Source organism: Rhineura floridana, chromosome 2 (genome assembly GCF_030035675.1).
Source record: "Rhineura floridana isolate rRhiFlo1 chromosome 2, rRhiFlo1.hap2, whole genome shotgun sequence".
NCBI lineage: Eukaryota > Metazoa > Chordata > Lepidosauria > Squamata > Rhineuridae > Rhineura > Rhineura floridana.
The window spans coordinates 99,061,567-99,088,329 of record NC_084481.1 but is presented as its reverse complement, the minus strand read 5'-3'; the positions used below and the strand labels follow the sequence as shown (position 1 = coordinate 99,088,329).

General features: G+C 39.3%; 1 protein-coding gene across 6 annotated transcripts in view; it reads right to left on the bottom strand.

Annotated features, from left to right (window-relative positions):
- The window catches only part of COL18A1 (collagen type XVIII alpha 1 chain), a 228,100-nt gene that overhangs the window by 15,064 nt on the left and 186,273 nt on the right, over window positions 1-26,763 (bottom strand). For 3 of the 6 annotated variants that reach the window (XM_061609743.1, XM_061609738.1, XM_061609739.1), the window contains 17 exons: window positions 25,291-25,422; window positions 23,405-23,476; window positions 22,744-22,770; window positions 21,956-22,000; window positions 21,705-21,767; window positions 21,023-21,058; window positions 20,215-20,295; window positions 13,019-13,048; window positions 12,567-12,593; window positions 8,885-8,947; window positions 7,277-7,351; window positions 5,264-5,299; window positions 4,097-4,150; window positions 2,851-2,925; window positions 1,523-1,597; window positions 1,336-1,378; window positions 657-719 (listed from right to left, as the gene is read on the bottom strand). In XM_061609743.1, the coding sequence (XP_061465727.1) occupies window positions 657-719; window positions 1,336-1,378; window positions 1,523-1,597; window positions 2,851-2,925; window positions 4,097-4,150; window positions 5,264-5,299; window positions 7,277-7,351; window positions 8,885-8,947; window positions 12,567-12,593; window positions 13,019-13,048; window positions 20,215-20,295; window positions 21,023-21,058; window positions 21,705-21,767; window positions 21,956-22,000; window positions 22,744-22,770; window positions 23,405-23,476; window positions 25,291-25,422 (997 nt within the window). The remainder of the gene's footprint in view (window positions 1-656; window positions 720-1,335; window positions 1,379-1,522; window positions 1,598-2,850; window positions 2,926-4,096; window positions 4,151-5,263; window positions 5,300-7,276; window positions 7,352-8,884; window positions 8,948-12,566; window positions 12,594-13,018; window positions 13,049-20,214; window positions 20,296-21,022; window positions 21,059-21,704; window positions 21,768-21,955; window positions 22,001-22,743; window positions 22,771-23,404; window positions 23,477-25,290; window positions 25,423-26,763) is intronic. The other 3 variants (XM_061609740.1, XM_061609741.1, XM_061609742.1) reach the window with 2 other exon arrangements.

Sequence of the window (26,763 nt, the reverse complement as noted above, 5' to 3'; positions counted from 1 at the left end):
GTGACTCTTTCGTCTGCAAAAACTTACTGGGTGCACACAAGGCTTGCATTGATGAAGCCAGTGCATATGTTTTCAGATTTGCCCGAGAGGATAAAGACAAGCTTCCTGCACAATAAAAGGGAGAGGGCCATAGCTCGGTGGTACGCACCCTGATCTGCACGGAAGTTTGATCCTTGGCATCTCTGCTTAAAGAATTCAAGTGGCAAAAGTGCCTCTGGTGCAGACAACTTGGCTAGATGACACCAGGTTTTATTCCAGCCCTACAGAACTTTGATTCTGTGGATTACTCCATGGTAAGCCCTGTAAGAACTGCACTTCTTTCAAGTGCTGTACACATAAAATCTAGCCTATTGGGTGCATCTAACTGGAGGCCAATACAGCAATATGTAAGAGTGGAAAGATGGGCTAATAACATCAGCTTCCCTCAAATCAACACCTAAACCACAGCATGCTATATATCTAAGACAGGAGCACTACAGTTTAAAGGCAGCGTGCAGTGCTTAGATATGAGATAGCTCCTTACGGCTCAAGGAAATGAGCCAAGCCACAAAAGGCTTTCGTGACTGTGATTAGCTCATGAATCCATGACAGGTCTTGGTAAGTGTTGGCTAAAAGGCAGATGCTACATATAAGTATCACATTGCAGGGAATCTTACCTGGGGGTCCTGGAGGACCCACATCACCTTTGTCTCCCTTCTGACCAGGAGAACCATGGTAGCCTGAAACAGAATATGGGCATAAGGCTGAACAATCCCCAAGAGGCAGTGAAAAGACACAGCACACCCATACAGTAAGGTAGGCCACAATTTTCATTCAACACACAGCTGAAAGTCCAGAACCAGTAGGAGAAACTGCTGATTTAATCAACCATGCAAAGGTATCCTTAATTTAAAATTCATCTGAAAATAAAAATTATTCTGAAGGGAACAATGCTGCAGTTCTGTACAGATTCAGTTACTTCACCCAGCCCAATGCCATGATGAGGGTGAAAATAGCTGTGTTCCCGCTGGTGCCCCACACACTAATCCCCTGTAGCAGTGATGGTGCTGCTACCCAATTTGGTTAAGGGGGTTGGTGGGCAAACAGGAAAGACTTGATGGGATGGCTCAGGCTGGCAAGCAAGCAGGTCACCTCCTCTACTTTACAGAGACTGACATAGGAGGATAATCATCATCATTAATGTTAGAACTCTTTATGGTTATTCATGGAGCACCACAGAAAGGAAACTTTGAAACCACCCTTCTCTGCTTCTCTAGAGGGATTTACCCCAGGGGTCATATGGGAAAAGCCCATCTTTCCCATCCCATCCTTTAACCAGCTCTACCACATCCTTACCAGGCAATCCTGGAGGTCCGGGAGGGCCCGTATCACCAAATGCCTGCAATGTTAAAAACATTTTCCCCCATGAAATATGTTACCCCATCATCCTACAACAGCTCACACCACATTCCCTTTCCGGCCCCAACCACAGCATATCTCCATGTTTCCCCAGCAAGTGAAATGCACTTAGACCATTACTCACATTATTGTCATAAACAGGCAATATGCTGCCCGGAGGACCCGGGGGCCCAGGAGGGCCAGGGAGGCCTGGAGGACCCTAGGGAGAGGAAGAGAAATACAACCATCTAATTAATTTTGTAGGGGCCTGGCTAAGTGTGGAACAACAAGCCCACTAGCTAATATCCATTCAACAGTAACAATTCTGCAAAGCAGCCTGCATCTTTGTGGATTAGGATGCTACAAGCTGCTCTTTCCAATGGGTAGACCTGGCCACTCAAACCCCCAATTCATCTCAAGGGGTAGACCTGAATGCTGAAAATCCCTATGCTTTACAAGGGGTAGATCAGGAGTCCTCCAAACCCAACGCGCATTTGGGTAGACCCACTTGCATTTTTGTGGGTGAGTGCTGCAGCTGCTCTGAGTGGAGCACAAAAATCTTGTGGTATGGCATTGCTTTGACTTCCAGGTTGTGGTCAACTCAAAGGTGGAAGATCGTAAGATAACATAGTCAGTGGAAAGTATACTACACTTTCTTGCAGCTCTTTATCATACACAGCATCGGCAATTACAAAAAACAAACAAGTTTGTGTTTCTTTCCATCACCCACAGACAATAAAGAGCAATTACTTCCCCCAAAGCTCACTTCAAATATTTCATTAGACTGTCTGCACCAATCACAGTGTTTGCATACCACATATTTGAGGAAATTGCTCTTGCAGTATGTGGACCAAGATTAATTTTGTTTGCGAGTCCCCTTCTCAGAGGCCAAGTTACACAGATAGTGGGACTTTATAGCACTCTTGAACTGGTGCTCAAAAACCCAGGGGCCTGGCTATAGCATAGAATCAAGTCTTTGTCCTTGCCTGTCTCCCCAGTGCTATGCTGCTGCCTGATCCCTAGCTCTAAGTAGACCAGAGGCAAAATCACTCCAAAGCAAAGGGGATATATGTCCACTCTAGCACTTTGGTAACTTGACTACCAGATACTTGGCCACCAATTCCTTAAAATGCATTTGTGCCCTGCTGCTTTGGAGAACCTAGGAGCAGCTACACTAGGGCAAAACCAAGATATTATCAGATACATAATTGTTTTCGGATGCCCCTTGGGGTGAGGCACAAAATCTTTTTCTTCTCTGAAAATGCTGTTCACCGCCCTTATGCTGTTCACCGCCCTGGGAGCTTATTGCTATAGGGCGGTCTAAAAATGTAATAAAATAATAAATAATAATAAAATCCCCACTCTCAGGGCTACTGTAGTATAACTGGGAGAGCATCACAGCTAGCAACACTGTGTGTCAGTCTTCAGCATAAACTCCAGTAGGCAGAGAGGCGTGGCAGGTTTTCTGCTTACCCTTACGCCCAGCCTGTCACTGGGGTCTGCTGGGTCACCTTTTTCTCCTTTCAACCCATTCATACCAGGTCGGCCCTGCAAAGGACAAAAAAACTTAACGGACACTTGTAATTACACAGCAGAAATGTGGATCTGGTGTACACCAAGAGCACTACAACCATCACTTTTCTCGTTCACATCAGGTGAGGTGAAAGGGCTGAGAGAAAAGCATCTACTGAGGTCTCCAAATTTCTCTGTGGACAGCTCCCACATGTCACCTCTGTATCTAAAAGCCTTGAGACTGGAAAGGACCAACTTGTGGTTCTGTCTTGAATGGATGACTAGACTGAGAAGGCCAGAGGTGCCAATAAGAAGCTATCCATGAAAGGGTACAAACAGCAGGTGACACCCTTGTTGCTGTCACAGACCTCCTGGAGAAAGTTCATGGCTGATTTTGGCTGAGGTCAATAAATAGAGACAGTAGCCAAGCCATGGAGGGAACACAAGAGTCATTCCACTGTAGCAACAGGAGATGCAATATATGTGAATAAGATGTGGGAAAGGGTTTATGGGACCAGGGGAAAGGGGGGTACATTGTCAGGCAGTTACATCCTGGGAAAAAAGTCTGGGGGAAAATCACAACTGAAGAAAGGACTGCAGGGGGCAAATCTTGTGGGTTATATGTATCATCCAGTGAAGTCATCCTGTCTGTGCAAGGGCTTCCACTTGTGCAATGGAATTTCCCCTATCTCTCCTCACACTCCCCTCCTCAGACATGCTCTGAAGGATTTGAGGTGCTTCCAGAACAAATTTGGGGGGCTGTGCAGGGGGAGAGGAAGTAGCATTGTGCACGCTGTTAGATACAACCCTATGTTTGTAGGAGCAGCATGGCCTGGAGCTCACAGTACAATGTGAGACAGTTATGAGGATGGCCCTGCTGTGCCTGAATGCACTTTTAAGAGGAGTGAGTGCTAGCTGAGGAGGACTCCAGGCCTTGACCTAGAGGTGTATTTCCAGTTCCAGACGCATGCGGAGCCACTGCCGGGTGTTATGGGGCCTGCATTCCTTTCATTAAGATTTTCTTTTGTTAGCAGTTCAGTCTGAATTGATACTGAATGCGTTTTGGAAGTTTGATTTCTGCAGCTTTCCTCCTAAGTTCTAACAAGTAGAGAGACATGGAAGTAACTTCCAGAGGATGTTGAATTTTCCCATTCCTTTTATAATAAGGGAATATACACTAGAAGAAATCTAAAAGAAAAATTCTTACAGGTCTTCCAGGAAAGCCAATTTCTCCTTTCTGTCCAGGCCGCCCAGATGACCCCTAAAAAAATGAAAGAAAGGAGGCCAAGTTAGAGAGATGGCAAAAACATCAAAAACTGCAAGGTCCTGCACTGGCTAAAATATAGTAGCAGCTACTACAGGAACATCCCGCATTAACGTACGCAATGGGTCCAGAGCGAGTACGTAAACCGAAAATGTACTTAAAGTGAAGCACTACCTTTTTTCACTTATTGATGAATATACTGCACTGCAATCGTCATATATGGGCATAACTGATGTAAATAATGCATTTATAACTAAAATAAACACAGTAGGCCTTATTTTAAGAAAAAGTTTGTAGTTGGAAACTGATCGGGCAGTGGCGTCATGCCGTTAAGTGTCTGTTCTTGCGAAGTGAGCGTACGTAAACAGGGTAATGGTGCTACTGTAAATATCTCTGTACTCGAGAGTGTCCGTAAAGTGAAGGTCCGTATAGCAGGGTATTCCTGTACAGGATTTATAACCCCAAGTGGAAGCAGAAGACAATGAATTCATCACCCCTCTCTAATAGCAAATTCAGCCAGTGAGTGCTGACAAAAATAGAGACAAAAAGGGGCCACTGAGATACACAGTGTCAGAATGCTCAGGAAAACCCAAAGGTGTACAGAATTACCAATAAAAAACCCTAATGGTGCAACCCCCCTGCTCTCCCTCCCCCAACAAAACAGTCCAATGTAGACTGAGCAAACTCAGTATTGTTTGCTGTTATTATTTCCATTTATATCTATACCCTCCCTCCTCCTGAAGGAACCCAGTAACCACAGCATGTTGAGTGTCAGATGGAAAAGACAATGGAGGGGCACGCATGGAATGGCCGGCTTGAACTCCTTATGGCTTACAGTGGCTTGGGAGAGGGCAGGGCTGGCTGGTGGGACCCCTGAAAAGAAGCTAAGTAGCCCCATTGAAATAAATAGAAGCTACACAAAGCACTATTATATGTAGAATAGCAGGCACAACAGCAACGGAAAGAACAATTCTATCATAATAGAAGGAACCAAGAAAGAGATACAAATTGAATAAATAAATGAATGAATGAAATAATTATCATTTTTGATGGATGTTTATATCTATGAAAACTCCTTGCATATAAATAAAGATACCATTTAGAACTTACTGCTAGTCCCACAGGTCCTCTTAGGCCTGGTTCACCCTAGAGAGAGAGAGAGAAAAAGAGAAGCGATTAGACAGATCAACAGACCCTCCAAACAACCTGTTGATAGAGCGTTTATCCTGTTTGGCACTGCACAACGCTTGTGCGAAGGTTAGATTACTTCTAGTCCTTATTTGTTCTGATTTGTTTGTGTGGTTCTTACACAAAAATGAGCATTCATTCTGATTTGCTTGTGGGATGTTGATACACCTTCCTATTAGTCATTTGTTCATCCCACACTTTTCAATGCATTTCCCTGACACTTTCCAAACCACAAGAAGCTTAATTCTTTTTCTAAAATAGATTTGTTGCTCTAGGTCAACACAGTCCTTTAATCCACTTTCACAGCACAAACCTCTAGTTCCAATATGCACTTGAATCCCTCCTGCAAAATAGTGATAGCCTGGGGGCACCCCACATTATTTGGTCTGGAGGATTAGAGGAGAGATCATTTCATGATATGGGCTAATATATTAGGAACAACTGGGTTGAGACTAGATGGTGTTCGAAAGTCTTCCAGCTCTAGAAATAGTTTAAAATACAGTAGTGCCCTGTCTTCAACGGTGTAACACTTCCTTTCCTCAACAATTGTTAGGGAAGTGAAGTGCAACTCCTGTGGGATGATCACAGGGGAATGGGACCATCTCACCACTGCCACCACAGACACACACACACTAATAGTCCAGAGGCAAGCACATGGTTGCTAAAGACCAAACTGGACATTCATTAGATACTGAGCATGCATTTCTCTCTCTCTCTCTCTCTCTCTCTCTCTCTCTCTCTGTGTGTGTGTGTGTGTGTATACAGCCAATCTTTTTTGGGAAAGCAGCGCATGGAGAGGGAAGGTTTATCTCTTCCCGCCCCAGCTCAATCAGAATTACACACACACACATGCCATATCTAGGAACTTTAGGATAAAAAGTCTCCATTGGTGGCTCCTAAGCTGTGTTTATTCAGTTCATGCTGGGGAGGGAAGGGATAAGTCTCCCTGCATGCTGCCTTCTCAGTTAGTATCACCCTCTGTCCATGTCTATAATTAAGAAAAACATAGGTATGAGCTGTGTGCCACACATCTAACTAATGTCTTAGGGCCCTTAGCAACCATGTGCATTCATTGTGCTGTCTGAGATGCCTGTAGCTGAAAATCCCAACAGTTACTAGGAATGGTTTCCCCTCCCAGCAACAAGCTAGGGCCAGGCTATTAGTCAGAGGCTCAGTGCCACCCAGAACACCCTGTACAGCCTGAGATTTGGAAAGAAGAGGGGGCAGAGCTGCTGCTTGGAGCTTACCTTAAAAACATTTCATAGAGATTGTTGAATGTGCTAGAGGCCGTGCATCAACAACGTCTTAATGAGGTTTTCAAGAAAGGTTAGTAAAAGGAAGAGTCTCTTCCCCACTACATGGTAAGAAGGGAAGAGGAAAGAACGAGTCCCCTCCTTTTTTCTGATGGGTGAAAGAAAAGGGGACTTGTTCTACACCTCCCACAGGACACCAAGCAGAGATTGGGAGGCGAGAAAATTACCTTGGTACAGAGAACATCTTAGTTGGGACCCCCTAAAACCTGGCAGAGCACCATTCCCTCCACACTAAATTGCTCCACAATGGCTGTGGGTGGCTCCTGCCAAAGTACACCTCACCAACCACTGTCATCTTCATGGCCACATAACAGCCTACAGTAAATATTCTCTCCCCCTTTTCCCAGAGAAGAACTGACTGGTAGGAGTACATGCCTCAAACGGGTTCACAGAGAATCCCATGCAATTAGTTGCTAACACAAACGATGTGGAGGATGCACACTCAAAAACTCAGTAGCATGCTCTCCCAGAAGCTCTCATTCTTTCCCTCTCTTTTAGAGGGGCTCTATAGCAATCCTAAGACTATAGAGGAGAAAATCTTTCAGCTTTTTATTGTACAAAAGCAAAACTGGATTCAGTGAGAAAACGTCTTCAAACAAGTGCCAAACATGCTTCCTTCTACCTTTTCTCCTTTTGCAGCAGTTGCTATGACTGTTCCATCAGGGCCAATGATAACACCTGGCTCCCCTTTTTCACCCTGTCCAAAGGGCAAACAGCAAGTATGAAGACAAAAGTCTTGTGAAAATATCATCTTTGCAATTATCTAAGTACTGTACCAGAACAAACATGAACCATGTTATAAGTATATATCTATACCAATCATCTTGTTAAAGTAGTGACAAATTGAGCTAGACTCCCAAATAGTACTTTTTGTGATTCTGCTCCATGTTCTTGTACAAAAGACCTGATCTTCTCCTAGAAGACTAAAGGAAACAAGCAACTAGTTACATAAGAATTCTTACCTCAGCAGTTCTCACCAAAGGCACAGAGCCAAGATAGAGAATCTGTGTCCCTGCAGATGTTTTTGGCCTCCTTTTAACCCCAACCAGCACAGCCAATAGTCAAAGATGATGGGAGTTGGAGCCAAAGAATATCTGCAGGGCCACAGGTTGCCCATCCTTGGCACAGAGGCAGGCACTTCATCAGCACAAATGAAACATGAAATTATTTCCCCAAGGCTCGCTTCTTGACTGAAAGATTCACCACATTTTACAGCTTTTATTTTTATCTTTTTCAGGTTGCACTGCAAAGGCAAAGGGCTGATTCAGGTGTTATATTGCTCTTTTTAACCATTTCCACATGTATGTCTCATGTACAAATGCAATGTGTGAACAATACATATTGGCCAACAACAGAAAGCCTCTTGACCTGTTCAGTCTTTAAATCAGAAGAAGCTAATTCTGAACAACAGTCTGGATCATACACCATGTCTTTACATGCACTCAGGGGCAGCTGGGATGTTCTTGCATGAACAAGTAACATTGTGTTTGAACTTATCATTTAGTTCATTGGATACTGTTGTAGATCCTTTCTGTTAACTTTTGCCAGGGAGACAGCATGTACATTACCTTCACATTAGACTTCGTTATACACCAATTAATGTCCTTTGTGCTCTTGCTATGAATAGTAAGAAGTCTTTGCCTGTCGTTTTCCAAAGGAAGGAGTAATACATCTTTAAAAAGACATTTTGATCAAAAGAAAATGAAAATGCTAGTGGAGAGAATAGTTTAAGGCAACTGGCAGTTCTCTGTCACACTTTTACATTTTGTCTTCTCTTTTACTCTCCAAATTCCACTGAGTTTCATCAGAACATCAGCATGCATATTTAATGTCTCTCCCCTAACAAAGTTTCTGTCCCAGCCTCTGACCAATAAAACAGCCAGCCAGTATTTTTCTAGCCTAGAGGATGACTGCTGGCAATAATGAGCATTTGGGGAAAGTTCATGGAAACATGAAATGCTTTGCTTTCCATGCCCTTAATAAATCACTGTAAGGCTGAAGGAGCCCAAAGATAAAGAGACAGGCGCTTCCAACAATGGAAAGGGATTTGGAACTAAGGCTGCAATCTTAGCCATGTCTACTCAGAAGTAAATCCTCTTGAATTCAATGGTTTACTCCCAGGATTGCAGCCTACCACAGCAGTAAGTCTAGGAGCCGAAGAGCAGGAATGGAGAAATTTGTATCACAGTGATCAGCTTGCAAACTGGAATGGTTAAGGAACAGACTTTACCTTCAGACCTGGAGATCCTTGAACACCTGGGGATCCTGCATCACCTTTTGGTCCCACTGGCCCCTGTAGATGGAGCCATAGAGAAAAACATCTGATGACATTGATATATGGCTTCTCTTTTGAGAACTAGGTATCAATGGAGCAATCCTGCTTAGGGCCTTTTTTCTTTTGCTAATTACAGTCCCTTTCTCTAAGGATAGTAAAGATGCTGGAAAACATTAGGGCTCTCCTCGTTTCCTTTGATCTGCTTACCTTGGCCTAATGATGAGGCTGGTCTAAAGATAATGCCAAGAAAACCATCAGTCTTGGAATAGTTGCCAATAGTTGGGAACTAGATATGCCTAAACTAATTTGATTATTGGGTCTATATAACAACTAGTCCATATGTACTTTCTCCCCTTTGTGGATGTATCAATGGTTTATCTTATTATCCTAGTGCAAACTAGTATAGTCTGCAAACAGAAGGAACAACTATTGCAAAATAAAATAAAATGGGGGTGGGGATTGAGGCTAAAGAAAATGCCAGAGAAAATGCATTTAGTGATCTATCTAGTATGAACATGTAAGAGTTTAAACTCCCAAAATGCAGAGTAGCAGGAGCAGCCAGTGGTACTGTAGGACTGGTGTCTGCTGCCCCCTGCCTGTAACACCGAGGAAGAGGACAGAAGAAAGAGAGAGCATTGCAGTCACCTCCCCCTACCCCACAACACACACACACATCCTTCCTGTTTTGTTTTCTCTTGTTTGTTTCATTCCCTGTCCAATATACACAACCCCTGGCGACATTAAAAGTGCAACAAACAAAAACTCAATTGCTGGCCGGTCTCAAAGCTGTCCTCCTTTACATCTGGTTGTTCTGCAGCAGCTCTAGGCAAGAACAGCACCACAGGAGGGAAATCATCTCACTGAGGCTCGGAGCAGGGTCACCCACCAACCTCCTTTTGGAATGTACTCTGTAGAACCACTCCACAGTTTGCACATGTTTATTCTGAAGAGACTTCAAAAGGCCCTGTTCAGAACGGAATAGTACTGCTGCAAAGTCTGCAGTAGTAGTACTAGGCCTCTTTGGGGGGGGGAACCAAAAAATAAGATGTCTCTTTGTCAGAATGTACAAATAAATAAGCCTCTTAAAGAAAATCAAGCTCAACTCACAATGCCAAGAGTTAAAAACAGGTTTATGGATAGCCACATGCCTGGCTGCGTGCGGCAAATAAGAATGGCTTCCAGATGACCTGTCTGGGAAGCTTCACAAAAGTTAGTTCTTTACGATCTTCCGGGAAGGGTGACTTAGCCTGTGCCTGCTTTTGAGACGGGCTCCTGCCTCAAAAGAAGCTTATTCAGATATATCAGTCAGATTTTTTCTTTTTTTGACTGATTAAACTTCTCCCGGGTAGGGAGAAACGAAGAGATTAACCTCAAAGCCTATTTTTGTTGGGACGACCAGATCTCATTAATTTATGGGACGAGGTCCAGCCGACGAAGGTGGGACGGATTTTTAACAACAAGCTCTATCTGATAAAGCGAACGTTCATCTTATCTTCTAAGAGAGAACGCACTAACAGGCAAGCACCCTTCTTTCTATATTTTTCTTTTACTTGACTTAAATTGTTGCTGTTTAAAAGAGATTTGCCAGATTGATCGGTTTTTGACATCTCACTGGGGAGCCATAACTTCTCTCTGCTACTCACTAATTAATAGCTTATCTCTGTTTTTGTTGCAAAAAGCTGTCCTGGATTTGCATTCTAAAGATATACACAGAAGAGGGATTTCTATTCCAGATTTTTATTTTGAAGAATATTATATTGTCTGAGACTACTCTCTTTTTGGTCTATTTTATTTTGACGAATCTGTTTCCTGACGACCGCCATTAATTGTTTCGATCCTGGGAACTGCATTTTGTTTACTTAAGCATGGAGAGATAAGGCTGTCTGCTCTGTTTATACTGTGATGTCACCAAGTTTGGAGTATTAACCCAATTGTTGCTGAAATAAGAAGTGGTTTTCCTATATTTTTCTTTTAAAATGGCAATTAAGAAAGTGGCTGAGAAGCTGGAAATAACTATGTTTCAGAAAATAATGGATGAGATTGAGATAACGAAACAAAACCTGCGACAGGGTTGTAAGGAGCTGAAAATTGAATTGAGTAAAATGAAGCAGGAGATTAAAGATATAGGGGTCCCTGTGAGAGAGGTGACCCTGGAAGGGGTCCCTGTGAGAGAGGAGACCCCGGAGATTGGAACAAACGTGGAACAGGAAAAAGATTTGGAGTCTATGGACTTTAGAAACAAAATCTATTGTTTGGAGACACAGGAGATTAAAGACATAGGGGTCCTTGTGAGAGAGGAGACCCTGGAGACTGGAACAGGGGTCCCTGTGAGAGAGGAGACCCTGGAGACTGGAACAGGGGTCCCTGTGAGAGAGGAGATCCCGGAGATTGGAACAAACGTGGAACAGGAACAAGATTTGGAGTCTATGGACTTTAGAAATAAAATCTATTGTTTGGAACTCAATGTTATCTCTGAAGAAATTAATGAAGATTCTAGAGATAAAGTTATCAATGGCATGGATAATCTTCTGGACTGGAATGATGTGATGGAGCCCAATATAGAGAAAATCTATGGAATTAACTGCAGCCATGTGACAATGGAAAAACTTTCAAGAGATGACCCAGTGTATTTTGAAAAAAAGAACAGAGATATGATTTTACAGCAGTATTTCAGCAACCTATTCAGAATGGATGGCAAGAAAATATTTGGGATAGAGGTAATTCCCATCAGACTCTTACTATATGACTATGGCTTTGACAGCAAGATTATTATGGAATACTGATAATGGAAGATTGGATACTGAAATTACTGGACTTAACAAGACTACTGAAGATGGAAGATGGAAAATGGAACTAATAGGGATAATAGAACAATGGCTACTGAAATTACTGAACCTAACAGATTCTGATGTGATGGATTAATTGAAATGTTTATTTTGACTATGGTTATGACAATAAGATTATCATAATTAGTAATGAGATGGATTAATCGATATGCTTATCTGGAAAAAAAAATTGATAGATATATTTCTTAAAGAATTGAAACCTCTCTTTGACTTTTTGTGGAAAGAATAAAGTAATGTTTATGAGATTTGATGATTAAGTAAGATAACTACTGGAGGAAAGTGATTTTATAATATGACTTAAGAGACAGGATTGTTATATATTATAGACTTATAACTGATTTGATCTTTGACAAATGGGAAGTCAATATTTTACTCTTTATTTTTTATTTTTGTTTTTTTTTTTCTTTTTTTCTTTTTGTTTAACTATTTTTGATTTTGTTTTTTGTCTTTGAATGTTTTATGATTTTGTCTTGTATGTTTTATGAAAATCTGAATAAAAATTATTGAAAAAAAAAAAACAAAAGTTAGTTCTTTACACATACAGGTAATGTAAGCAGTTGGGCTAGTACGTTTGTTTCTTTGTTGGAGTGCTAGCAACTTTTGTAGAGTTATTTCCAATTCTGACTTACACGTCCTGCAATTTTTCTCCTGCTTGCAACTGGAAAGCCAATCCCTTGACAAACCCCCTCCAGCCACTGGTAAGCTGCAAAAATGTATAGCAGCTGGATTCTTACAATATGAACACTCTGAAGCCACTATGACTGGTAATGATAATGAACAAAACTACTTACTGGGAAACCAGCATGCCCTTGTTTGCCCTGCAAGAATAAGCAGGCTAATATAAATAACATATGACTATGAACTCCAGCTCTTTAAACTGAAATTGTTTGCAAGTAATGAGTCAAGCCCCCAAGCTCCCCAAGTGTGTGGGTCACTATAGTACCTCAACCATGCTAACAGAAACAGGCTTTAAGGATGTCCTAACATCGTGGGCCAAATTAAGTGATGGGACAAAAATAATGGGAATGTCTCCCTCTTCTTCCAGCTTAGCTTCTGAACATCGTAAAAAACAATGTACAGTAGTTTTGCTTGCCTTTGTAAGTTTCTATGGATATGATACCAATCAGCACTGTTAAAACCAGCAATACAACTATTTTTATGTTTCAGGTTTATATATAATTGGCATCCATCTCACAAAGTCAGAGTAAAATGACCACTAGAACCAAAATTGCATTTTACTTACCTCTGGGCCTGGCAATGTAGGTAAAGTTTTCTAAAAATAATGAAATCATATGTTTAAAATGTTATAATTATTGTGTATTTCCTCAGATTCTTTGGCAGGGCAAAATAAAGGCTGACCCAAAGTCCACTAAAACTCCACAAATTCTTACCACTGTCCCTGAATGATTTATCAGATAACAAAATAATCAAAACTGCATCCAGGTAATACATGTTATACCTCCCATTATTTTATTAATTTCTAATTTTTAATTTCTATTAAATCAACAGTAGCTACTATCATGTTGGAGAAAATGGGTGGACTTGACCTCAAATATAATATTAAAGACCATGTTTTCACAGTGTGAGGACCCACTGGCTTAAATCACAATTTTTGACAGTGCAATTCTATGCATGTCTACTCAGAAGAACATCCAGCTGGGACTTCCGGGAAGTGGTGCTGGCTGGTGGTTGTCTCTGAGGGAGCTCTGCCTCAGAGGAAGCTTTTTTCAGGTTAAAAGTCAGCCAAGAGGAATCTTGGACTGGCTTAAATGTTCTCCAAGGTACAGGAGAACCGATCAGATCTTCCACAAGACTTCGTTGAGCTGTCGGCGGCTGGAATTGATCAGGAAATTCCTGAGATAAGAAGGCAAGCCGATCGGCTGAAGACGGAGTCAGGATTTTCACGCAAGCTGGACTGGAATGAAGCGAAGCGTTTTTTTCTTTTCTTAAAAAAAAAACGTTCTTAACCAGCGAGCCCACTTCTGCCTAAACCTTATCATTTGGCTTAAATTACTGCAATAAAAGGGATTTGTTTATGAATCAGCAATTGAGAAACCTGGGTGAGTCATACTTTTTCTCTTTTAAATATAATTAAGGAAGAAAGAAAATATAAACAACTTATTTACTTTTCTACGACAAAAAGCTGGCTTGAATTTGGACTTTTAAAGTTTAAAAACGGATGAGAGGTAATTATTATATTTTGGACTATTTTTCTCTTTGGACTATTTCTTGTTGGATGAATCCGCTGCTCGTATATGCTACTAATTGTTTAGTCTTGGCAACCAGAATTGTTTTGCATTCTTGGATGCAGATAAGGACTGTGTTGTGCTGGCTGGATTCCAATTACAGGCCTGGAATATTAACTCTTCTTTTTGGTGGAGGGAAAAAAAGAAGAAATAGACTGCCCTTAGGTTCTGAAACAGTGATTAATTTTAGAAATTAAAGGCCTCTTTTTGAAAATGACAACTAAAAAAACAACTAAGGCCCAGGGGCGAAGAGGTTCTATTGATACACAGGAAGAGGATATACCCCCAGAAATGTTTCAAAAAATAATGGAAGGGATTAATGCTATAAAACAGGAAATTAAACAGGAAATGAAAATTGAATTGACAGATATAAAAGACTATATTAAAACACAAGTGGATGAGATTAAAGGGACAATTGGGCAAATAAAGGAGGATGCAAAAAATACTAAAGAAAAGGTACAAACCTTGGAGAATAGAACAGATATACTAAATCTGGAACTAGAAAAAAATTTGGACTATTTAGCTATGACTGAAATGAGAAATAAAGAGCATTGTTTGAGATTCCGTGCAATCCCTGAGGAAACAGGTGAAGACATTAGAGACAAAATTGTTAATGCTTTAGTAAAATTTCTGGACTTGAATGAAGATAGGATGGAATTTGAAATAGACAAAGTTTATAGAATTAACTCCAGATATGCAACAATGAAAAAAATTCCAAGAGATGTGCTTGTTCACTTCGTAAAGAAAACGACCAGAGATATGGTTTTACAGCAACACTTTAAATATACCTTTAAAATTGATGGTAAGGAAATACTGGTGATGAAGGAAATTCCTATTAGACTTTTACGTAAGAGAAAAGAATATGCTTTCCTTACAGAAAAACTTAAGCAATGCAAAATTCAATTTAGGTGGGACGTTCCAGAAGGAGTGATTTTTACATTCAGACAACAGAAATATAGATTGAATACTGTTCAAAAAGCAAGGGACTTCTTGAGAAAAGCTTCAAAAGATATGGAAGAAGATAAACTCAAAGATTTGGATACAGTTCCTGGGAAACAAAGTCAACAAGGATACGCAGAGGAGGGGAAGGAAGATGATGGATCAAAAGGAGCATCAGGCAAATTTTAAAATACACGCTTAACGATGGATTACAAATACCTAACTTGGAATATAAATGGAGCCAACACGGCGCAGAAGAGAAAGAAAGTGTTTCATTATTTGAAAAAATTAAAATTGGATATAATTTGTCTACAAGAAACTCATATTCAGAAGAAAGATTCTAAATATTTGATTTGTAAAAATTTGGGTGAAGAATTTATTTCAGCTGGACCAAAAAAAAAAAATGGAGTTGTTCTCTATATTAACCCACAATTGCTTCCTAAATTGGTATTATTGGACGATAGTGGTAGATTTGTGGGGGTTGAAATTACTTTACAAGGTACAAACATTTTGATAGTGGGTATTTATGCCCCCAATGAAGATAAAACAAGGTTTTATACAGGACTTATGGAAAAATTGTCAGAGTTTTCATATGAGCATTGGTGTGTCATGGGTGACTGGAATGGGGTAATCTCACCAAAAATTGATAGGCTTTCTGAAAAAAATATCAAAGAGACACAAGGTAAATTACCGAAGATTTGTTTTGAACTCATGGAACATCTAGAATTGGTGGATACCTGGAGATATATAAATGATAATGCAAAGGAATTTACTTATTTTTCAGAAAGACATAAAACATTTTCGAGGATTGATATGATTTGGATGTCAAAAATTTTAGCGAAGGATATTTTTAAAATGGATATATTACCAAAAACTTTTTCGGACCATAATCCTGTGATATTAACTTTAAAAAAAAAAAATCTTGGATTTAGATGGAGACTAAATGAATCTTTATTACAGAATGATAAAGTAGTACAAGAATGTAAGAAGAAATTAAAGGAGTTCTTTGAATATAATTTACATAAAGGAACAAGTGAAAATATTGTTTGGGATACAAGTAAGGCATTTATGAGGGGATACTTTATTAAATGTAATTCTGAATTAAAAAAAAAGAAACAACAGAAAATGCAATTAATTTTGGAAGAAATAAAACAAAAAGAGGAAGAATTGAAAAAGAATCCAGCTAAAGTTTCTATTGTAAATCAAATTAAAATGTTACAGAAGCAAGTATCAATGTTGACAGTTAGAGAAATTGAAAGGAAATTAAATTTTGCTAAACAAAGGACTTTTGAATTTGCAAATAAACCTGGGAAATGGTTAGCATATAAATTAAGAAAAGAACGTCAAAAAAATATTATTTTAAAGATACAAGAAGGAGATGAGACGCTGACAGACAATGTAAAAATCAAAAAGATTTTTCATCAATATTACTCAACATTGTATAAGTGTCAAGAAATTCCATCTGAAAAAATAGAAGAGTATTTATTTAAACAGAATTTGCCTAAAATTACAGATTTTCAGAGACAAGTTATTAATGGCCCTATTACGTCAAGAGAGATATCTGAAGCTATAAATAAAATTAAATTAGGAAAGGCACCAGGACCAGATGGGCTATCTGCAATGTATTATAAATGTTTGGAGGAAGAACTCCTGCTACCTTTACAGTCTACAATGAATTCTATTTTGCAAGAGGGAAAGATACCGGATAGTTGGAAAAATGCTAATATAACATTAATACCTAAAGAGGACCAAGATTTAACTAAAACAAAAAATTATCGGCCAATATCTCTACTGAATAATGACTATAAAATTTTTACAATGATTTTGGCTGAAAGATTGAAAATAATATTGCAACAATTTATTCAGGAAGATCAATCAGGGTTTTTACCTAAAAGACAATTACGTGACAACGTCAGGAATGTTTTGAATGTGTTGGAATATTTAGAACAACGAAATGATAAACAAGCAGCTCTGATTTTTTTAGATGCTGAAAAAGCATTTGATAATTTGAATTGGAAATTTATGTTCCAGGTTTTGGAGCAAATGGACTTTGGAGACAACTTTATAAAATGGATTAGATCGATTTATACATCACAGAAGGCCCAGATAATTGTTAATGGAGACTTAACGGACTCATGTGAAATACAAAAGGGTACAAGACAGGGATGTCCATTATCTCCCCTTTTATTTATTCTGGTTTTAGAAGTGTTGCTTAGAGATATAAGGCAAGATAAAAGGATTTCGGGATTAAAAATAAAAAAAGAAGAATATAAATTGAGAGCATTTGCTGATGATTTGATAATTGTACTAGAAAACCCTTTGGAAGGAATTCATATACTGATGGACAAATTAAAAGAATTTGGACCTTTAGCAGGATTTAAGATCAACAATCAAAAAACAAAGATGTTGGTGAAAAATTTAACTTTAAGGGAACAGAAAGAGTTAATGGACAAGACAGATTTTACAATAGAAAAAAAGTTGAAATATCTAGGCATCATTATGACAAATAAAAACTCAAAGTTGTTTCACAATAATTACGAAAAATTATGGACAGAGATTAAGAAAGACTTGCTAAGATGGGATAAACTACAACTGTCATTAATGGGTAGAATATCTGTGATAAAAATGAATGTATTACCGAGAATGATGTTTTTGTTTCAAACAATACCTGTAATATCCTCTGATTTACCTTTTAAACAATGGCAAAAAGATATTTCTAAATTTGTATGGCAAGGAAAAAAACCAAGAGTTAAATTTAAATTACTTCAAGACGCTAAAGAAAGAGGAGGACTGGGATTACCAAATTTGAGACTTTATTTTGCTGCCTGCTGTTTAGTCTGGATAAAGGAATGGATCTTATTGAGGAATAAAAGACTATTGGATTTGGAGGGCCACAATCTGAAGTGGGGATGGCATGGATATCTATGGTATGACAAAGTAAAAGTAAATGTAGACTTTAATAATCATTTTATAAGACGTCCTCTGTTGAAAATATGGAATAGATACAAACCAAGGTTTTATTCGAAAATACCATTATGTGTCTCAAGTCAAGAAGCATTTTATAGAAGAGAAATGTCTGGAAAAGAGAAATGGTTAACTTATCAAGAACTATTAGAAAATGTACATGGAGAATACATAATGAAAGAGAGAGAACAATTGATAAAGGAAGGATATAGTTTTCATTGGTTTGCATATTTACAATTGTTAGAAAGATATAAAATGGACAAGAAAATGTATGGGTTTGAAATAAATAAATCTGATTTTGAAATAGGTTTGTGTACAAATGATGAAAACATAATTGCAAAAATGTATAAACTTTTATTGAAAATGGATATGGAGGAAGAACAAGTAAAAGAGTGCATGGTAAAGTGGGCAAAAAATTTTGGTCATAACATACAAATGGATCAATGGGAAAATATGTGGAAAAAAGGCTTGAAATTTACATTATGTTATAATCTTAAAGAAAATTTTTATAAAATGATGTACCGTTGGTACATGACTCCAGAAAAGCTGTCAAAAATGTATAGTAATGTCTCTAATGTTTGTTGGAAATGTAAACAACAAAAAGGATCTTTTTATCATATGTGGTGGTCATGTAAAAAGGCGAAATTATTTTGGGCACAGATAGGTAGGAAGATGCAAAAAATTCTAAAGATAAATATTCAGTCAAAACCAGAATTTTTTTTATTGGGTTTTATGGATAAACAAATAGAAAAGAAATATGGAAGAATAATATTATATATGATTACGGCAGCAAGATTATTATATGCACAAAAGTGGAAAATGGAATCAACACCAACAATGGAAGAATGGTTATTGAAATTAATGGACTTAGTAGAAATGGATAAATTGACATGTTTACTTAGAGAAAAATCGACAGATACATTTCTTAAGGAATGGAAACCTCTCTTAGACTTTTTGTTGAAAGATCAAAATAAAATGATGATACTGGGATTTGACGATTAATTAAGACAGCCTATGGAGAAAAGGGATTCTGTATGTATACATTAAGGGACAGGTTTGATGTATATTATATACTTATAGCTGATCTGCGACAAATCGGAAGTCAACTATTTTATTTTCATTTTTTTGTTGATGTATTGTTATGTCTTTTTGACTTTGTTTTGTTTGTTTTTGGAAAAATTTGAATAAAAATTATTAAAAAAAAAAAAAAAGAAGAACATCCAGCTGAGTTCAAGGACACTTACTTCCAGGTAAGTGTATACAGAATTGCAGCTTAAGTTATTTAGACATGCACACTGCAAACCGCACATCCAACTAGAATACAAAGGCTCACTCTCATTATCCAGAAGCACAAAGGCACGCAATTACGTCCAGGATAAGAGCCATAATCTCCTTTACTGCATTGTTAGCATTGTTCAAATGAATATCAAAGCCCAGTTATACACTATTTGCTGATTTTTATTTAATCAACCTTTCCTGTTAGCTATTAATTTTGATTTTTTTTTTGTCAGACTCCCGCAAATTATCTCAGCTTAAAACTGCCAGCCTCTTTTAATGTTTTAGACTATTTTAATAACTGAACTCACAAGGTTAGCAGCCAACTAGCCCACTTTGGCTAAAAGCTAAAATGGAGAGTGGAATTTATTACCCTATGGAGGCTAGTCATACTAACATGGAACAGTTTGAACATTTCTAGAGGCAATCACCTGGTTCATACATCATGTTAAGCCAAACCATGACTTGGCGTGAATGTGCAAGTGTGTGGGCTCCCAGGGTGAAGATCGCAGCCACTTGCCTCCTTCCCACGCATTTTGCTGCTGTGCTCCACTGAGCTAAGCCATGTTTTGGCTTACTGTGTTGTCCAAGCTGGGCTCATGATTTTAGCTCTCCCAGACAAACCACAAGCCATAAACCAAGAACAAACCTTGGTTAGTTTGGAGAGAGCTATGCAAGACTTGGGTCACTCCATTTGGGTTGTACAAATTAACTTGTTTCAATCATCCCTGTAAGACAGTTGGTTGACGATTTGGGAACTTATTCATAATCCTAGAAAATATTTATTTTCCCTCAAAAGTATTTTGGAACTAAGGACACCTTTCTGGTCCTGCAATAGCAGTGAACTGCTAGCTAGAGAATAGCCAGAATTGCTAGTTTACAATTAGAAGTAAATAGTACAATAATTTGAGCAGTTATTCCTAGCAAAAATCCTATCATTTTTATCCACATTGATGAGTTAACATGATCTCGATGAGTAAGAGAAAGGGTAGGTAAAAAGCACAAATATCCTTACATCACCACTTGATAGGAAAGTGACTTGTCCTGGGGGTCCTGGAAGACCTGGCAGTCCTATTCCATCTTGACCTCGTTCACCCTCAAAAGAAAAAACAAGGAACGTTTTTAGGCGGTTCAGTTCCAGACCTTCATAATTGCACCCATTCTAGCCAACTTGTGTTCCTGTACCACTGAGAAAAATACTTGCATAGAGCTTTGGCTTTAATGGGGATTTTGGAACAGCAATCAATTACAAAAGTCTTAATTTTGAATCTTAAGCCAATCTCCTAATGTGATCAGATTAAATTCTACATTGGCCACTAACATCCTCTGGAGCAACTGAGTGCTCAAGTGCTCAAAAAAGGAACAATCATTAAAAATCCCATAATGGTAGTCATTCATTTTTCTGCTCAGCAATTTATCTCCCAGAGATCCATAAGAGGCTTTTGGCACTGAGCAGTGGTTCTTAACCTTTTTCGGCTTGCAGACCCAAACAATTAATTTTATTGCATTGGAAATTGTTTGGTTGGGTTTTTTTCCAGCCTATTCATGGACCTAGGGGTCCATGGACTTCAGATTAAGAACCCCTGGAATAGAAAATCTATTAGTAGACAGTCTACTGGTTGTAGCTAGGAGGTAGAGGGGAGTTGGGATGCATGTTTGATTACATTATTTGCACAGGAATATATTGCCCAAAAGTTTTGAAAAACACAGTCTAAAAAAAAAACCCAGGATTCTTTTTGCAACCAAATTCCACATTAACATAGCAATCACTCACTCAAGCACTTACACATGTGGTTTCTCCTTAAATTCATGGTGGTACTTACTTTAGCCCCTGGGTCCCCACGGTCACCTGTTGCCCCCTGAAATGAGAAACATGGGGAAAACAAACTCAGTTTTAGGGAAGGATACAATTTTGCACAATGGAGAACTGTGTCTGGTGAAGGAATGTGTTGCAAGTGAGAGCCAGTGTGGTCCTGCAGATGGAGGCCTGGACTTGTATCCAGCAGACCTAAGCTGAACACCCACTTCAGCCATGGACTCATTGGGTAGGTTTGGGTAAGCTATTATCACTCAATCTACTCCCCATTTACAAAAAAGGAAGAACAGTGATCTCTCTCATGCAGTTATTGCAAGGATGAATGCAGTCAATATTGTTGTGCTATGCACAAGAACAACAAATATTTGAGGTGTATAATCACTTACAGATGAGAAGAGCAACATTGTCATTCTAAGTCAACTATATGGTACACAGGAGATGAAAATACTACTGCTGTGGAGTCAAAGTCCATTTTCAACAGTGAGATGCTATTTTGGTGCTTTCTGTGGGGTTCTGCTATCAGTACTAAACATACATTATTTATAGAATTGTTTTAATTTATTGTTCTTCCAAAGGTCAGCAACTTTTGAAAAGAAACATTTATCGGATGCCCTTTTCTGTGAGTCTGTCAGAAAGACACTTTTTAACAAGAATGCAAGAGGAGTGACCGCACTGAAATTCAAGCTCACCTGTGGTCCTGGCAAACCCTCTAGTCCAGGGCGACCATCCAGACCCGGCAATCCAGGGTCTCCCTGTAAACAAATAAAACAGTGTAATATGGGATCCTAGCCTTAACCACAAATGCCATTCAGTGAAATGTTCTCTCACTGAAATATTTTTAATAGTACAGTAACAAAATATTCTTTAAAGAAATCATTCATTGGGGGTTGTGGAGGCAAAGGTTTCAAAGTATTTCTTAGGCTTTTTGACATGGACCTACCTTCTCTCCTGGCAAAGCAGGGAGGCCAGGGCTGCCAGCATCTCCCTGAAAGTTAACAAAAAGACCGGGATAAGACCCGTTTTCACTGGTCATATAAAAGATGTACTCTGTAATTTTTTCTATTTTTTTTTTAATTTGTATCCTACCCCAGGAAGCCTGGGCCATCCTTTTGTGTTGTAGAGACATATCAATGATTTGTGACAGTATGTTAAACATGTGCAGCATAAATAAAAACACACTTGTGTCCTGTCTGTGCTCTGCTAGGGCTGTTGGAGCAATGCTGGCATTCATATTTTTGGGTCAATACTCATCTTTTGTGAGAACTAGCACATTGCACTAGCAACATCCTAGTCTTGTTGAGAGAGATAGGATTGAGCTTAGTGCCGTGATAAGCCTGTCCTTGTCCCCACCATAATCCTTCTCCATCCGCATCTGATTCACGCATGGCCTTGCGCTGTATATTTGCATCACCCTGAGTTGTCATATCAGTGCATTGCTTTGAGTGCTTCGAGTTCATTCTTTGAGTTCATGTAAAAACAGAACACCATCAGCTAAGCAGTCCTCCACTCCTTCCACCTACCACTATCAACGTTTGCCTTTTATGGTGAACTAATATGATTGGCCTGATGGAAAACAGTCTTATTTTGAAAAGGAAAATGATAAAAAGAGCACTAAATGCAGATCAGGTGAAGAGATGGGTGCCTTTATTTGTGGATGTAGTTCTGTCTTCAAACAGCCCAAGCCTTGCTATCTACCAACCAAAACACAAAATTAAAAACTGTCCTGACCTTGAGTCCTGGAAGCCCTGGTGGCCCCTATAAAAAGAAAAAAATATCATCAACCATGTTCTGTCAGATTTCATGAGGAGCACAGCCTCCTCAAAGCCATATTTATTGGTGTTGCATGTATTTAGTATTTGTTAATAACACTGACATAGCAGGATCACATATTACAGTGCAACTGTGATATTAAATATCTAGATCTGCAATCCAGGTCTGTCCTTTCAGGGTAAGCCTGACACTTCATTGTTTGACTATGAAGTAGCATGGCAATTACTGGAACAGCCATCTCATCACTTGCATGCTCATTTCAGCAAGAGGAATAGTAGCAGAGCAGAGATCTCCAACTGGGCAATGGCAACCTAAAATGCTTTTACTGCATGTCCAATATAGACCCTGGCTCTTGAGGATGAGAGGGTCAGGATATAATTTCAAGCGTTCATAACTTCCTTCTTTAAACTGCACCCCTTAATCACGGGCAGCAACCCACGATTCATTTGTCAACACAGGGTTGAAAGGGTAACCTTGACACCCAGAAAACATTTCAATTATTAGTATCCCCATCCTATGTCTCTTTACTCAGAAATAAAGCTGGCTGTAGTATTCCAATAATATTTCTAACTGTGTGTGCATAGGACTAAAAGAAAGAAATGGTTGAATGAAGAATTACCTGTGGCCCTTCTGGTCCACGTGCTCCAGGAACAGCAGAAACAAACGGCAGCCCTGAGCCCTCCATGTCATCCTAAGTAATAACAGATGGTATTAGTCTCCAGGTAGAGTTGCAACTGAAAACAAGCAATGGGATCACAGGTTTCCCTCTTGCACTTCCCTTCTCCTCTTTCCTCGGTGTTTACATCCTGCTCTAATAAAACCAAAATTAGCAATTACATCCAAAATGGGGAACTGTGATTTAGTGCAATTTCAAATAGTGGCTTGAAACTCCTTTAGTAAACTGACATTAAGCCACAGTTCCTCATTTTGGATGTAATAGATAATTCTGGTTTCATTAACCAGGATGAAAGCATGGGGGAAGGAAGGAACAAGAAGGAAACATTTGGTGTCACTGCTTGTTTCCAGCTGCTAAACTATGGTTTAGCAAGCCAAAAACTGAGCATCCAAACCAAGCCAGTAAGTTTCAGGAGAAGAATCATGCTATGAACGCATCTAGTAGACATGTGATTTAATATTAGGCATTCACTGGAGATTAGCTGATGATTTGTCTGTAACTCTTCTTTCCTGTTACAGAAAGATATCCATGACAACAAAAGGCCTCTCCATTTATTGGTTTACAGTTCCTGTGATTTTTAAAAGGGACAAAGGCTTTCGTGTGCCCCCTTCATCCTGTCTCCTCCCAAATCCTGGCTGCCATTATCCCTTTTCTGCACCATACAAATCAGCCTCTCTTTCTCTTCTAGCACCTCACCTCCTGCATTCAACCATATCCCTTGACCATCCTGCCCACTCTCCGATTTCCTCCTACACTTTGCCTCCAAACTCCTGGGATGTTCTGCTTATTCCTGTTGTCTTGACCTTGTCTCCTCCAATTTCTCCCATGATGACAAACACACATCTGCCCCATTGTTGATTTGGCTTCTCACTGTACAATGAACAAAACACATTCCTTCCTCTCTCTCAACAAAAACTGAGTCATTCTCTAGTCACCTCCTGCCTTCAACATTACAGCCTTCTCTTTCTCCTATTGTTCATCATCACAACTCGAATTTTCTCACATCTGTCCAGATCTCTGCTGTCAAAAAAATTCACCACTGTCATTCAGAGGGTATGTGATGCCCCTTCCAAAATCCCTACAATGGATTCCTATCTAGCACAAATCACTCTTCCTCAAAAGTCCATAGCCCCTTGCCTCCTCTGGTCACTCTACACTTATTCCCAGTATATCCTTGCCTGTGACCTTTGACCCCTCAGCTTCACCATCCTCAGATGTCTGCATGTCTCCTGCTTCCTCATGCAACTCTGCTCTTTCTTCCTTGCTACTGCTTATGCCTGAAACTCCCTTCTATGGGATGCTACCTCTCTTGCTTCCTTCAAATTCCTCATGTTCCAGGAGGCCTTTGGCGTAACTCCTTGGTCTTCTCCTCAATGCTAAAACCAACTCACTACATATAACTTAATGTAACGCACATTCACCTCCTTTTTCCTCTTGACTCTGTCTCTCCTCTTTCTATTGAGGGTGTGGGGAACCTTTGGCCCTCCAGATGTTGCTGGACTACAACTCCCATCAGCCCCAGCATGCATGGCCAATGGCCAGAGTGCCCCACACTTGCACTATTGCCTCCCTTTATTCATTATTTATAAAAATATTTATATACCACAATTTCATAAAAAAATCAAAGCGTTTTACAATTATAGTAAACACATGCACAAAAATAGATTGTAAAGGGACCCAGTTTTTTGTTTGTAACTCTGTAAAGCTGCACACACTCTGATGGAATAACAACTACAACTAATTTTTTTCAGAATTTTGCACTTCAAGACTTATTCCATCCCATCATGTTGCACTGTGTCAAAGAATGGCATTGCAAATATGGTACTCACAAATCCAGCCACAAAGCCTGGTCCAGGTGGACCAGGAGGACCAGGTTGTCCTCGGGGACCTATGGGCCCAGGAAGGCCAGCCAGGCCAGTTTCACCCGGTGCTCCCGGTAACCCTATATCTCCTTTACTGCCCTAGAACAAAATGGGGAAATATGTTTGAACAAAGAAAAGAGCAGGAAAACACAAGATGACCGAAGAATAGCCACAGCTGAGGAGGTCAGAACTGGTGGAAATGAGTCTGTAAAACTCTCTCCTTTGTCTTCTACTCACAGGGCTTCCCAACACAGTCCATGATAAATAGATAAGCAAGTCACAAATACATGTATGCACATGTATGTGTGCACATACATACATACACACACACACACAAATGTAAGAAACGGAATGAAGTGTGCCTAGTAATAGAATATTGTGCATAGTGTGGAAGTAAATAACCAGGATGTAGAAGATTCTGAGTATCTGAAAGAATTGGTTGTGCCTATGATTGTCTGGAGAGGGTAAAAACTGCAGAGGGTGGGAAAACATCTGATAGAAATGCTAAGCAAGTATGTCTTTGAAGTATCTTGTATGTCCTTGAAGTGTCTCATTTATGACAGTAAGGCATTCACAGAACAAAACCTTGCAATGCTGCCTCTGTCAGTACATGCATTAAGCACACTTGTGTGTATAACGCATCCCAGAATTGCACCTGCTACTGATTTGTATTCTGTAGCCTGACGCTCACACTGGTTGAAGTGTACAACGCCACATGTTAACAATATGTCTGCACAAATGAACAGAGGAAGCATTCTGACTTACACAAAACTGGGGACTAACTCAGACTGCTTATTTTGAGTTTTGCAGCTGTCAGATTGCAGCTGATTTAATCTCTATATACTTATGTGCAGCACTACACAGAACTTCTTTAGTGCACACAGCAGTTTCTTTGCATTGTTGTCTATCAGTTGGCTTCTGTGGCCTAAATTGGTGGTCTTGACACATACACATAAGCCTTTTACATAAGCAAGGAAACTGGAGATATGCTTCAGTCCAGGTACCTGACAACAGACACTAGCTTCAGGACTGTGTCCAAAGTCTACACTTTGTTCACTATCAGATACAGCATGTGTACTAAAAAGAAAAAGTTAATTATAATCTATAGACAGCAGAGTTTACAGAAAATACAAGGCACTTTTATTTAATAGACAGATGCTATGGTCTTCTCAGAGTTCAATAACAAAAACATTCTCATCTGAAATGTTTTCAAGCTTGCCATTTAAAAAAAACAATAATGCAAAAACCACTAAAGATTAGCGAACCTAAAATTTGCATCATCTTCTTTCACATCTCTCAAGAGCACTGGGTTAATAGAACAAGACCTTTTGTCTTTTTTAGTGCCTATGTAGGAAAAGAAATCTTACATGGCAATTTTATTTCAAAAAATTGGAACCACCACCATCAAATAGGTCAGATCCAAGAAAATGTTAGAAAATA